The sequence below is a fragment of the Chinchilla lanigera genome, unplaced genomic scaffold (genome assembly GCF_000276665.1).
Source record: "Chinchilla lanigera isolate Chin_1 unplaced genomic scaffold, ChiLan1.0 scaffold00074, whole genome shotgun sequence".
Lineage (NCBI taxonomy): Eukaryota > Metazoa > Chordata > Mammalia > Rodentia > Chinchillidae > Chinchilla > Chinchilla lanigera.
Genome location: NW_004955475.1, coordinates 11086533 through 11101254, shown reverse-complemented (window position 1 = coordinate 11101254; position 14722 = coordinate 11086533). Strand labels below are relative to the sequence as shown.

At 40.8% G+C, this 14722-nt stretch overlaps 1 protein-coding gene across 4 annotated transcripts in view; it reads right to left on the bottom strand.

Moving 5' to 3' along the window:
* Ogt (O-linked N-acetylglucosamine (GlcNAc) transferase) overlaps nt 1–14722 on the bottom strand; it is a 49995-nt gene that overhangs the window by 10998 nt on the left and 24275 nt on the right. For all 4 annotated transcript variants that reach the window (XM_005401672.1, XM_005401674.1, XM_005401673.1 and 1 more), the window contains exons 8-15: nt 13779–13919; nt 12966–13066; nt 12686–12839; nt 12495–12596; nt 10910–11089; nt 9725–9883; nt 9484–9573; nt 883–1008 (exon numbers count right to left, since the gene is read on the bottom strand). In XM_005401672.1, coding sequence (XP_005401729.1) covers nt 883–1008; nt 9484–9573; nt 9725–9883; nt 10910–11089; nt 12495–12596; nt 12686–12839; nt 12966–13066; nt 13779–13919 — 1053 coding nt within the window. The remainder of the gene's footprint in view (nt 1–882; nt 1009–9483; nt 9574–9724; nt 9884–10909; nt 11090–12494; nt 12597–12685; nt 12840–12965; nt 13067–13778; nt 13920–14722) is intronic.

Here is a 14722-nt window from a genome sequence, read left to right as displayed (position 1 = left end):
AAAAAAAAAAAACAAAAAACAAAACCAAAACCTGATTAAGAACCTTCATCAGTATACTTAACTCTAAATTCACTGAATTGTACACAGTAAATAGGCATAGCTTTGTGAATGTCAATCATCACCTCAATAAAGTGCTTAAGATTTCAAAATTAATAAGAATATAAACAAACAAGTAAGGTCAAGCTCTTTTCTTGAGGTCCTCACTAAACTGCCCAGGCTAGCCTCGAATTCATCATTCGGCCTCAGGCCCCTACCAAGTAGTAGGATTACACCCAGCTGGAAGATTAACTTCTTAAGCCAAGAGTAATCAAGGAATATTTTGTTTTGTTTTCTTTTTGGTTTACTGGCTGGCCTTGAACTATGTAGCCCAGGCTGGCCTCAGACTTGTGGCAATCGTCCTGTCTCAGTCTCCCAAGTGCAGGATTACAGGTGTGCACCACTACACACGGCCCTCAAAGAGTAGTTTAGACTAACCTTTTAAGTGCTAAAACTTTTTTCAAACTTGTAAGGCAGAGCAACTGTTTATACCCAACCATAAACTGCATTTCTCTGTATAAATAACACCTGTAGGAACTGTGTTCTATACTCAAAATTCTTCACCCCTGACCATTTCAAGAACTATACCTTTTTTTTTTTTTTGAGACAGGGTCTCACTATGTAGCTAAGACTGTCCTTAAACTCACTATGTAGCATAGGCTAACCTAGAACTTGCGGCAATCCTCTGGCCTCAGCCTCCCAAGTGCTGGGATAATAGGCATGTGCCACCATGCTTGGTGAGAACTGTACTTTTTAATGTTTCAAGTATCAGTTGGCCAGAGGAAAGAGGGGAACACACATTCTTTTTTGTCCAATACACACTGTGAATGATTGTTATTCTGTTACCTGAATAGGAGCCGGCCTGAGAGCAAAGAGCTCATTTCGAGCACCCTTCGTATAACCATTCATATTCACAAGGATGTGAATTCCATCCTGATGGATGCGGTCAGCTGCTTTTCCGTTGCATGGAATCTATGGAAGAGAAAATAAGAACTCATTACATCTCAGACTAATTCAATTTGCTTTAATGGTATTAAATACAATTCAGATGCCTAGATGCCAAAGTGGTAAGGAAAAAAAACCACAGAATACATTAATACGGGACAAAAATATGGCTAAGTGCCCTTAAAATGGGATCGAGGCATTACAGAAACAGAACACAAAAGAAATGTTTCCTTCCAGATTGAATACATGAGTGACAGGCTCATAAAGGAGTATTTGAAATGAGTCTTCAAAGATGAACAGGAGTTTGACAGAATATAATCCTGGCGGCAAATAATGAAGAACCAGAATGAAGTACAAGGTAGCTTTTACAAATGGTGGCATATGTAGCACATGGTATACATGAAACTGAATGGTGGCTGAAAGCATCGGCCAAGTTGTGGCAAACTGAGAGGCTATGCTGGAGAGTTTAGACTTTGGTAGGCGGCGAGTCCAGAAGGACCTGGAGAGAGTGATGTGCTTCTTGGTCCCAGAGAGTCCAACTGTACATCAAAAATGGCCATCCTCCCTCAATTCCTGCAGCGCTTGGCATTGAACCCAGGGATTTCACACTGAGCTTTTCACAATCTACCCAAAATGGGTTTGAATTTGCCATCCTTCTGCCTTAGCCTCTCAGAATACTGAAATCACAGGCATGAGCTACCATGCCGAGCCCAAGCATACTTTTGAAGAAACAACTATGCTGCAAAACATGTTAACACATACTAGTCAGCCTAGTCTTGCAATATATCCACTAGGATTTCAATGATTCATACATGTATATATACACACATGTACATATATGCATGCGTTTACATATATACACATGCATGCATATAGGCATAATGTGTATGTGAATGCATGTATGTGCATATATCATACATGTACATACATATATTACATATATATTGCATATTACCTTTATTAGTCACTGTAAAAGTTGATACATGGTGTCAACTTGAGAAGTTGAGAAGTTTAAGCAACTCATTAGCGGGCCAGGGTTCTCACCTTGTAAACACCCTGAGCCTATGCAAGAGGAGCATACAAAGATGGCAAGTGCTACCCACATCTGGGGGGCAGGGGGTGCCTGGCTACAATATCAGGGAGGAAAGACAGGATTGCTCTCCCCAGCACCACCAACCACCTTTTGCTCTTGTTGCTTTGCTGTCTTCTGCTGCCTTAAACTGCTGCCCCTCTGCCATGTCACCCTGCCTTGGAGCCAGCTGATACGGACTGAAACCTCCACAAACTGTGAGCTAATTAAACCTTTCCTTTCTTCACATTTTGGGCATCTGATACTTTGTCTGAGCAACAAAAGAAAAGTAACTAAGACAGTCACCAAAATGGCCAATATAACCTACAAAGGGGAGATTAAAAATGGTAAAGACTAGGACCAAAAGAAAGCCTCTCAAGGACCTGGAATCAAGATACCTGAAAAACAATGACTTAGCAAAGAGAAAAACAAATAGAGCTCCAGGAATCAAGAAAAGGCCAAGACAGGCAAACTAGAAACCACAGAGAAACTGAAGAAACTAAAGACAATGCAGAGAAAAAAACAAAGCAGCCTGGCACACTAGCCTAGTCCCAGGAGTGAGACCCTGTCTCTGCAAACACCAAGTAAGCCTGCTGAGGACTGAAAGGCTCCGAGAAGGACAACGGCTCAGCAGGACTGGCCCCAAGAAAAGCCCAAGATTATTGTAAACTGCAAACACAGTGTCATTCTGAAAGTGACTCCTGCACCGGGGATATAGCTCAGTGGCATAAGCGCCTGCCTGGCAAGCACAAGGTCCGGAGTTTGATTCCTAGTACAAAAAAAAAAAAAAATGAAAGTGACTCCTTCCACATGTCATGCTAGAGTTGGAGAAGAAATTCAGTTCAAGGTCCACCATACTTGGCATGATATACTCAGAAGTCATTTTGGGAAGGGATTTATTGTTTTAAAACTAAGCTACTCAGCCGTGCATGGTGGCGCACACCGGTAATCCCAGCACTCGGGAGGCTGAGGCAGGAGAATTGTTACTAATTCAAGATCAGCCTGGGCTACAAAATGAGCTTATGGACAGCCTAAACTGCATAGCAAGACCCTGTCTCAAAAAGACACACACACACAAAAAAAGACTGAACTACTCCAGTAATCAAAAGAAAAACTAACTATACTTCAGGGCCTCTGTCGTCACCCTATCAGTGACTTGGTGGGAGACAGCAACAACAAACAGCTATAGAGAAGGGGCAGGGTCACAGACTCCCTGAGAAGTTTAAACGACAGTGAGCTCGAGTTATGAAGGACACAGGAATCCCGCCCTTTGTGGAGAGAAGCCAGTCTGGGCTTTTTTGAGGGTAGGGGGGCTAAGTCTGAAAGTGCTGACGTAACTTGAGTGCACTCCTTGGCCCTCTCTCACTGTCGCCTTCCAACACAAAGCTTCAGTGGTGTTTGCCTTTCCCATCTGCCAACATGATCAGTGATACACCCAGGCTCAGATAGTTGTCAAATCCTACAACGGAAAGAGAGGGGCCTCTGGAACAAGGGAGGCACCTCATAAGTTACAGGAGGGTAAAGCTAGTCAGACAGTAGTAGAAAGGCACTGAAGTGACTGCAGCCCTACGGCAAATGCCACTGACTAACTGTGTCCAGGAAGAAAGACTGGGTAGGACTCAGCATTTACACAGCAAAAAAATGGATGCAGAAACAAAATAGGCCTTACAATCCACCCACAATACCTGGTGAACTCGAATATTACAGGCTCTGGGAAAAAACCACTCACCCAAACATGCAATCTTTTTGGTCCATCTCTTCTTTTTTGCTGTTGTTTTCTTCTATCTTTTGTTCTTCATGTTATTTTGTGTTTTTCTGTTATTTTGCCTAATTCTAATTTTCTTTTTCTCTCTTTTCTTTTTTAAAGACAGGGTCTCGCCAGGCGTGGTGGCACACACCTGTAATCCCGCCACTCGGGAGGCTGAGGCAGGAGGATCACTGTGAGCTCGAGGCCCACCTGGGCTACAAAGTGATCCCAAGGCCAGCCTGAGCTGCATACTGAAACCCTGTCTCAAAAAGGCAAAATAAATAAATAAATAAAAGTAAAAAAGGGGCTGGGGATTTAGCTCAGCAGCACAGCACCTGCCTGGCAAGCGCAAGGTCGTGAGTTCGATTCCTGGTACCGGAAAAAAACCAAAACAAAAACAAAAAAAATAATAAAGACAGGGTCTCCCCATGTAGTTCAGACGTCCCTGAATTCACTAGGCAACCCAGGCTGGCCTCAAACTCACAGTGATCCTCCTGCCTCGGCCTCCCAAGTGCTGGGATTACAGGCATGTGCCACCACACTCTTTTAGCTCAGTTTTCTCTCATCCTCCTTTTCTTTTATTTTTCCCTTGCCCTACACCCCTTCATTATTTACTATTAAGCTTTATTAATTCTTAGCTACTTACTTTGCAATGTTACTACTGAATTATTTTCTTTTGTTAGTGTCGGTACAGTTGTTGCTTTTAGTAGGTATTTACTGTATGTCAGTATTTGGTTTGTCTTTGTGTCCATGTTATCATTATAGATCTCTTTTCTAGTGTGTATAGCTGCTGGGCATAGTGGAACACACGGGTAATCACAGCACTTGGGAAGCTCAGGCAGGACTGCCCCAAGTTCTACACCAACCTGGACTACACAGTGTGACCCTATCTTTAAGCAATAACACAAACAAACAAAAACAGGTGTATTAGTTGCTAGTGGTTCTTACAGCATGTCAGTATCAACTTGCCTTTAACCCTACTACTACAGCTGATTTCTATTGTTAATGGTGGCATAACTGTTGCTTTTATTTATTTATTTAGTCTTTTTGAGACAGGGTTTCACTATGCAGCTCAGGCTGGCCTTGAAATCATTTGTAGCCCAGGCTGGTCTCAAACTCACAGCGATCCTCCTGCCTCAGCCTCCCAAGTGCTGGGATTACAGGCATGTGCCACCACACCCGGCTCTTTTAATTGGTTTTTTACTGTATACCAATATCTGGTTTATTTCTGTGTTGTCAACATTTTTGAATTTTTTTTTTCCTCTGAGTGGTGCTGGGGACCAAGCCCCCAAAAGAAGGTGGAACACTAAAAGACCCTTGAACATTATACCGAATAGAATGACGAGGGATATAAACACCAAAATACAACCAAACCCAAGGACACATCACAAGGAGACTGACTCTAAAGAGATCTCCACAGTAGTGACAGTTTCTCCACCCAAACAGACCTTCAACCCACAGTTCAAAAACAATAGAAATATGAAAAAGCAAGGCAACAAAATGCTTCCCAATCCCTTAACTCTCAAAAAGCCAAACTCAGACTGAAGTTAGCAGAAGCTATAGGCAAAAAACATAAAAACCAAACAATCAAAATATCTGAAGAGATAAAAAGAAACATGTACGAAATTAAGATATTTAATGAGTTCAAAGAGGACTTAAACAGAAAGAATTTTAACAATGAAATATTCAATAAGCTCACAGAATAATAAACTGAGTTAAGCAAGATAATACATACACATAAATGAGGGTCAGGGATATAGCTCCACGGCACAGTGCCTGCCTGGCAAACACAAGACCCCGAGTTCGATACTTAGCACAAAAAAGAGATTAAAAAAATCAACCACTTCAGAAAAGATCTAACTGGGCATGGTGGCACACCTGTAAGCCCAGCACTCGGGAGACTGAGGCAGGAGGATAGTTGCGGGTTGGAGGCCAGCCTGGGCTACAAAGTGAGCTCAAGGCCAGCCTGAACTACGTAGCAAGACCCTGTCTCAAAAAGATCAAAAAAGAAAACATCTAGAAAGCATGAAAAAGGGAAAAAAAAGCAGAAATACATGATACAAAAAATTCAATGGAACTCATGGGTAGCAGACTTGGGCACAGCGACGAGTGTCAGACATAGAAGCCAAAAGCTAGGCATGATGGTGCACCACTATAATCCCAGCACTTGGGAGGCTGAGGCAGGAGAATCACCATGAGTTCAAGACCAGCCCACAGTACATAGTGAAACCCTGTCTCAAACAAACAAATATAAGTCAAGGTAGATATAAACAGATCATAAACTCATTGATACGCTAAAAATGACAAGAGACCATGCAAGCTGAATCCAACAGCTGCTGCATGACTCAAAAATAAACAAAACCAACCTAAGAATTATAATAAAGGAAAAAATGAAGACACTCAAAAGGTATAAAACATTTATTCACTGAAATCACAGCAGAACAAAGCGTGATAGCACATACCTGTAACACAACACTTGGGAGGCTGAGACAGGAAGATTGTCACAAGTCAGGAGTCAACCTGAGCTAGTGAGTTCAAGGCCAACCTGAACTACACAGTAAAACCTGTCTCCCCTCCAAAAAACAAAAAAACCAAACCAAGCATGTGGTACTCGCCTGTAATCCCAACACTTGGGAGGCTGAGGCAGGAGGACTGCTGTGGAGGTCAGCCTGGACTACAAAGTGACTTCAAAGCCAGCCTAAACTGCATAGTGAAACCCTGTCTCAAAAAGACCAAAATAAAACAAAAACAACAAAAACCCCAAAACAAACAAACAAACAAAAAATCATAGCAGAACATTTTCCAAATCTAGGGGGTGAATTCAACATTCGAATACAGCCAGGTATGGTGTTACATGTCTTTAATCTCAGCACTGAAGAGGCTGAGGCAGGAGGGTCACCAAAAGTTTGAAGCCAACCTGGGCTATACAGCAAGACTGTGTCAAAAAAACAAAAATTTAAAAAAAAAAAATCAAGTACAAGTGTATATGGAATCCCAAATATCCAGGACACATCATAATCAAAATTCCAGAAACTCAACAAAAAGAGAGAATATCAAAAGCTCTTCGAGAAAAACACGAAGTAACCTATAAAGGCAAGTCTGTCAAAATAATTGCAGATTTCAAAGCATAAACCTTAAAGGCCAGGAAAACTTGGGAGTAAAATTTTCCAAGCCTCAAAAGAGAACAATTGCCGAGCTAGACTCTTAAATCCTGAAAAATTAGCCTTTAAAATTAAATAAGTAAAGACTTTTCACGACAAAGAAATCCTAAAGAAATACATGCCCACTAAGCCAGGATTTCAGAAAGTACTTTAGGGACTCCTAGACAGAGAGACAGGGGGAGGCCACCAGCAACAAAGAACCCAACAGAAAGAATATATACGTATGTATGTATGTATGTATGTATGTGTGTGTGTGTGTATGTGTATATATATATATATATATATAAAATTGGGAGAGCAGTTAAACAAAAGGAAAAAAATAAAGGAATAAGCACTGGAAAAATAATGCAATGACAGAATTTAGCACCCTACAGCAGTGGTGGTAAATCTACAGCACATGTGCTGCAGAGTAGGCTGTTTGTATCACTGAAGTCACTATTCTCAGCCCATTAATCAAAATACAAAGACTGGCAGATTGGTTCCAAAAACAAAATGGAACCATATTGCTTATAGAAGACAAAACTCATCCAAAAGGAAGTGCAGATCAAAAGTGAAAGGATGAGAAAAAATAACCATTCACCAGAGCCCCAAAACAAGCAGGAGTAGTTATTTCATTTTCAGACACACTGACTTCAAGTCAAAACTGATCAGAAGAAACAAAAATAGCTACTATACACTGGTAAAGGGAATAATTCAACAGGAAGAGAGACTACTACTAAACAGACATCAAATGCTACACATCCAATCTCATAAAACAAAAATTACTGAACTTTAAAGAAGACAGACAGCCAGGTGTGGTGGTGCACACCTGTAATCCCAGCACTCGGGAGGCTGAGGGAGCAGGATTGTTGTGAGTTCGAGACCAGCCTGGGCTACAAAGTGAGCTCAAGGCCAGCCTGAACTGCACAGCGAGACCCTGTCTCAAGAAGACCAACAACAAAAAATTGTAAAAGATCAAAACATCAATTAAATAAACTTGAGACAAAAATAAAAACAATACAGAGGATCAATGAATCAAAGATCTGGCACTTTGGAAGGGATAAAAAAGGAATCTGGAGATGAGAAAGCAGGAGAAGTAAAAAAAGATTAAGATGCAATATGTAGGGGCTGGGGATTTAGGTCAGCCACACAGCTCCTTCCTGGCAAGCGCGACCTTGTGAGTTCAATTCCCGGTATGGGGGGGGCGGGGGGGGGATATGTGTATGTGCCACTTACCTCATAATCAATGTATTTACTATGTATTGCAAACATATACTAATAAAAATGGAGAAAAAAAGATCTTGAGCCAAAGCAGCTCAGTCAAGTTGTCCCTAAAAGTTTGACCCAGGGATGACTGAAATGTTTATACTTTTTTTTTTAAACAAATGAAGCTGGGCGTGGTGGCGCACACCTGTAATCCTGGCACTCAGGAGGCTGAGGCAGGAGGATCCTTGCAAGTTTGAGACCAGCCTGGGCAACAAAGTGAGCTCAAGGAACTGCATGGCAAGACCCTGTCTCAAAAAGACCAAAAAAACAAAAAAACAGAATTTTCAAAGAAAAAAAAAAAAACAGAGAAAAGAACAATACAGCAAGTACAGAAATAAACACAACCAGCCCAGCATGGTGACAAACACCTGCAATCCCAGCACTCGGGAGGCTGAGGCAGGAGGATCACTGAAAGTACAAAGCCAGCCTGGGCTACAAAGTAACTTCAAGGCCAGCCTGACTTGCATAGCGAGACCCTGTCTCAAAAAGCAAAACAAAAAAAAGAAATAAAAACAACCAAGAGCAAAGAACCATAGGTCACCTATTTTCTTTAAGGCCCAACTGCTCTTCATTTTGTTTAATTTGCTGTTAATATTTATTAAGTAACAAGCACTGGCACAATCCCAATAAGAGATATACACTCAAGCACAAATACAGCACTTTTCCTTTTGGGATGGGCAGGTGCAGGTGTGCATGCACGCATCTCTGGGTGTGTTACTGTGGATTGAACCCAGGACCTTCACACCGAGCTACATGTCTAGCCTTTCCTTTTTTTTTTTTTTTTTGGTGACACGGCCTTGCTAAATTCATGCTGAGCATGAACTTGTGACCTTCCTGCCTCAGCCTCTCAGAGTGCTGGAATTACAGGCATGTGCCACAACATGACAGGCTCAAATATATCACATTTCTGTTTTACCTCCAACCTCAGTAAAAGACATGGCAATTATAAATGTAAATAACCAAGGAAATAAGATGAAAGCAACTGCCAAAATGTAGTAGTTCATGTTTATAGCTATGATAAAAAACACAAACTACAGCCAACTGTGCTGCTGCACACCTGTAATCCCAGCACTTGAGAGGCTGAGCCAGGAGGATCACAGCCAGGTTTGAGGCCAGCTTGAACCATATAGCGAAAAACAACACAAAACCCACCAAATACATTAACATGTTGAAAAAAAATATGTGAAGGTCATAAGTTCAACCCCCAGCACAAAAACAAAAACTATACACCAATGGTTTTACTCAAAATAAAAAGTTGGAAGTATGAGAGTTTCACCTACCTGAGAAAGATCAATGAAATGATTGGCTTCAGCCATTACCTTCACTCGGAAGTTGGTACCATCATCTGGACTCAGGGCATAACAGAATACCTGTAAGGCAGCACAGAGTGTATTTAATAAACTTGGTTCAAGTTTCTTCCAAAAGACGTTGGGTTTAACATTTAAAATGACAAGAAAGCTACCACTGCAGGTATTTTTTTAAAACATATAGCGATTCTCTCTAGAGGGACACTAGTCTTACCTCAAATTTATCAGGATTGTGCATGCCTGGAATAGACTGCATAAGGTGAGAAGTAGGATGATTTCCAAAGTCAGAACTCACATATCCTACACGCAGTCGACCATCACTGAGCTTCAAATCTTTTGGATGTTCATATGGTGGTTTATGAAGGACATTAATCTATCAACAGAATTCAACACTCATTAGTAAAGCTGAATCTACATGTAAATTTTCATCCAAGGAAACTAAAAACAGCTGGGCGTGGTGGCACATGCCTGTAATCCCAGCACTCAGGAGGCTGAGGTAGAAGGATCATTGCAAGTTCGAGACCCGCCTGGGCTACAAAATGAGCTCAAGGCCAGCCTGAACTGCACAGCAAGACCCTATCTCAAAAAGACTGAAAAAGAAAAAAGAAAAAGAAAAAAAAAAACTAAAAATAAACCAAATCTGCACCTCGTACTTGTTGAGAAAGCTTTGCCCAGAACACTTCATTTAACTCACACAGCCAGTCTGACAGAATTTAAGCAGTTTGTACAATATGCTTTACACTTGACCTATTTCTAAATCGCATGAAGTAGTCTGAGTAAATCTAAAACTCGTAGAAATGTAGATAGAACATGAAAGCCCTTATAGCATTTTGGAAAATTCTGTCAGGGAAGAATCTTTTAAAAACCAAAATAATGCCTAGCACTTGAATCTACTCTCCAGAAAAAATTCCAACCTTTGACGGAGTGCTCTAATTCTCAAATATGAATACAAAATACCACACTTGGTTAAACATTAGTTTTCAATCTAAAGGAAAACATCATCACTTATCTGTTAAGTGTTTAAGTGAAGAACTGCACCCTATAAAGTGGAAAGGAGCCACGCGTGGCGGCGCACGCCTATAATCCCAACACTCGGGGGCTGAGGCAGGAGGATAGCCACTGAGTTTCAGGCCAGTTTGGGCTACAAAGTGAGTTCAAGGCCAGTCTGAACTGTATAGTGAGACCCTGTCTCAAAAGAAAAATAAAATAAAATGGAAGGGATTATGCTCAAGACAGGTACAATGGAAGGGACTTCTGAGGGGGCTGACAAAATTTCACTGCTCAACTTGGGTGATGAACACTTTATGATAATTCACTAAGCCATATATTTGCTTTACATAGATAGTATTCTTCATCTGTGATTTAGTTTACAACAAAAGGACTAAAACAAAAATCACACCTTATCCAAACAAAGGTTCCCATGTCTCTCAGCAATAGCCTTCCTGAAGCCATGAGAAAGAGGATATAGCATACTGTGATGAGGATGCACAGAAGGTAATCTGTTCTTCTCTAATTGGTCAGCCACAATACTGACCAACTTCTTCATTCGCTCATCATAGTCTGTCCAATCACAGACAATCTAGAAGAAAACAAAAGTTATTATCTAGAAAATGGTATCCCAGCATTTAATATTTTGTATATCTTTAATCTAAAATAATGTCAGATAACCTATTAAAAACACCATTTCAGCCAGGCATGGTGGCGCACACGTGTAATCCCAGCACTCAGGAGGCTAAGGCAGGAAGATTGCCATATTCAAGTCCAAGGAAACAGCAAAACCCCGCCTCAAAATCAAAAATAAGTGTTTGCCTTGGCAGCACATATGCCAAAACTAGAATATCAAGACCGTTAGGGGCTGGGGATTTAGCTCAGCAGCAAAAGCGCCTGCCCGGCAAGCGCAAGGTCGTGAGTTCGGTTCCCGGTACCGGAGAAAAAAAACAAACAAAAAAAAAGACGGTTAGCATCACCCCTGCACAACCATGACATGCAAATTCATGAAGCATTCCATAACTTTTAAAGGAAAAACTTGAGTCATTTGTAGGATAATGGATACACCTTGAGAACATAATATTAAATCAAATAAATCAGACACACGAGTTTAAATATTGCATGGTTTCTCTTCTATGTGAAAGGCAAAATATAAAGAGTAAAAGGTAGTAAGAAATAAGGAGATAGATCTTTTTCAAAAGGGAAAGGGACCAAGAGATGGAGGAAGGGAAGGAGTTAAAAATGAATTACATGCCCGGCGTGGTGGCACACCCCTGTAATCCCAGCACTTGGGGGGCTGAGGCAGGAGAATTGTTGCCATGTTAGAGGTTAGCCTGGGCTACAAAGTGAGCTCAAGGCCAGCCTGAACTGCATAATGAGACCCTGTCTAAAAAAGAACAACAAAAAAAAAGTGAATTACAAGCTGGGCATGGTAGCGCACGCCTGTAATTCCAGAACTTGGGAGGCTGAGGCAGGAGGATCGTTGTGAGTTCGAGGCCAGCCTCAGGTACAAAGTAAGCTCAAGGCCAGCCTGAACTGCATAGCAAGACTGTCTCAAAAAGACCCCCCACCCAAAAAAGTGAATTACATGTATCAACTCTCCATGAGAAATACTATGTACTGCTGACATGTACCAATAAAAACAAAAATTAAAGCTGGGCATTGTGGTGCATGCCTGTAATCCCAGCACTCAGGAGGATCACTGCAATTTCAAGACTAGACTGGACTACATAGTGAGTTTGAGGTCAGTCTTAACTACATAGCTAGACTCACTCTCAAAAAACCAAAATAAGTAAAAATCTGAAAATAAATAAAAATTGAAAAGGGTTGGGATGTAGCTCAGTATAAAGGCCCTACATTCAATCCCTAGTTACAAATCCAAACCAAACTGAACAAAACCAAAAACACTATCTCTTTCTGCTTGGATTATTATAGCACGTAACAGTTAAAAAGTGATTACAACACTAAAAGCCAATTATTGGTCTGTTATTCTTTACCTGTAGGCAATGAGCCAAGTTACAATAAGCATCAGGAAAATCAGGCTTAAGTTTCAGAGCCGTGCGGTAAGAAGCTATTGCTTCTGGAATATTCCCTGAATCCTAAAAATAAATAAAGCGGAGTGGTAAGAGGTTTTCTAAAATTAAATATCCCATGGTAAGATGGCACACATCATAGGAAGCAGCACTACCTTGTGAATGGAGGCCAGGTTGCTGTGCGCATCTGCAAAGGCCGGGTTAATCTGGATGGCACGAGTATAACACTGCAAGGCTCCCTGAACATCCTGCATCTCCTTAAGAGTGTTTCCCATGTTAGAATAGGCATCGGCAAAGGTAGGACTTATTCTGAAGGAGAAGACACAAGTTCTACTTATCTAACACAAACTTTCAGTTTGTTTTGTTGTTATTAAAAGCCATTTTACCCTAAAATCAAAAAACAGTTAAAAAGAAAACAGGCTGTGAATTTCTTACCGAATAGCTTCCTTATAATGCATTAAAGCTTCCTGCAGTTTGCCCTGCTGTTGTAATACACTTGCTAAATTGGAATGCGCAGCAGCAAACTCTGGGAAGACCTATAAAGAGTCAAGATCATAACCAAAATTAAAAAAAACCTACCAACAGCACTAATTTCCTATAACCCTAAGATCTTTGCTCGAATACCCCTCAACTCCTGTCTTTTCAAGTCTACTTATTAAAGGCCTAGTAGCTCAAATTCTACCTCTTTTATCTATTTTCTAATTCTCTGTTTCAAACATGAGGCATTTCTTTTCTTAGTTTCTGCTGACCGCCCTGGCACCACTGAAACTTCTTTCTTCTAAACTCCTACCACACCTGTTAACCATCACACAGTCATGATACGTTCCAATTACTGTATACACTCCGTGGTAAGTTCTCTTCAACTTCTCTTCAAAAGCACTCTCTATTTAGGCTTGGATTAAAAGTGACTACAATACTGAAAACCAATTACTGGCCTGTTATTCTTTACCTGCAGGCAATGAGCCACGTTACAATAAGCATCAATAAGCAACAGTAGCTTACTGTTTGATTTTTCTGAACAGATCTTATCTATCCATAAAATAATGAACTCCAAATTTAAGGATTTTCTTCAATCACACAGGACCTCACATGTATCTCAGATACTCAATTATGGGTTCACTAAACAATTTTCTTTTAAATGATTCACCTACTATCTTTCACAAAAGACGTGGATGGCATGGTAAACCGAACTGCTTTCCCTCTATCGTCACACAGGCTAAATACCCAGCCACACCACCCTCAACATACTTCTAATGCTTTACGATACAAACGAACTGCCTCTTCAATATTTCCCTGTTCTCGTTTGATATTGGCTAGATTATTGAGAGAGTCAGCATGAGTGGGGCACAAACGGAGAGCTGTATTGTAACAATCTTCTGCCTCAGCAACCTAGAAAACAAAACAAACTCTTCAAAAACTACACAAATGAATCACAGGGTTATCACTGATATTGTTCTCACAATTTTCATAACTGCTTAGTTAGGCCTAATGGCTGGTAGTACTCCAGAAAGTGGATACAGTGGACCCTCAAGTTACGACCAGCCTCACACGGCAACAACTTGGGTTACAACGAGAATTTTAGATTTAACTTTCAACCAAATCTAAAGTTACAACACGAATGCCAGCCACTTGTGCCGTTTAAAACAAAGACTCAAGATGCCAGAAAAGCATATGTAAGCATTATTCTGAGCCCAGATGTGTGTGTGTGTAGATGTGATCTTTTGTCAGTGCTTCATATAATTGCTACAATTACTATCCAAATGGCCACAAAAAAGCTAGAATAGAAGCTAAGGAAGAAAGGGAAGGCAAAGAAATCAATCACAATTGAAAAGAAGAAAATTATAGAGAAATATGAGAGCATTTGTATGACTGAACTCACAAATATGAACAGCATGTCAAAATCTACTATCTCAACAATCTTACAGAGAAAAGATTTATATAAGGAAGCTAGAGTTGCTAAAGGTGTTACTCAAATTATTAAGTCACAATTAACAGTGTTAGATGAGGTAGAAAAGCTATTACTCGTGTGGATAAACAAAAAAGCTGATGGCAGGTTATAGCCCATCTGAGTCTATCATTTGTGAAAAAGCTAGGGCTACAAATGCAGATCTTAGGGCTGGGATATAGCTCAGCAGCACAAGTGCCTGCCTGGCAAGCGCAAGGTCCTGAGTTCGACTCCTGGCACCCAAAAA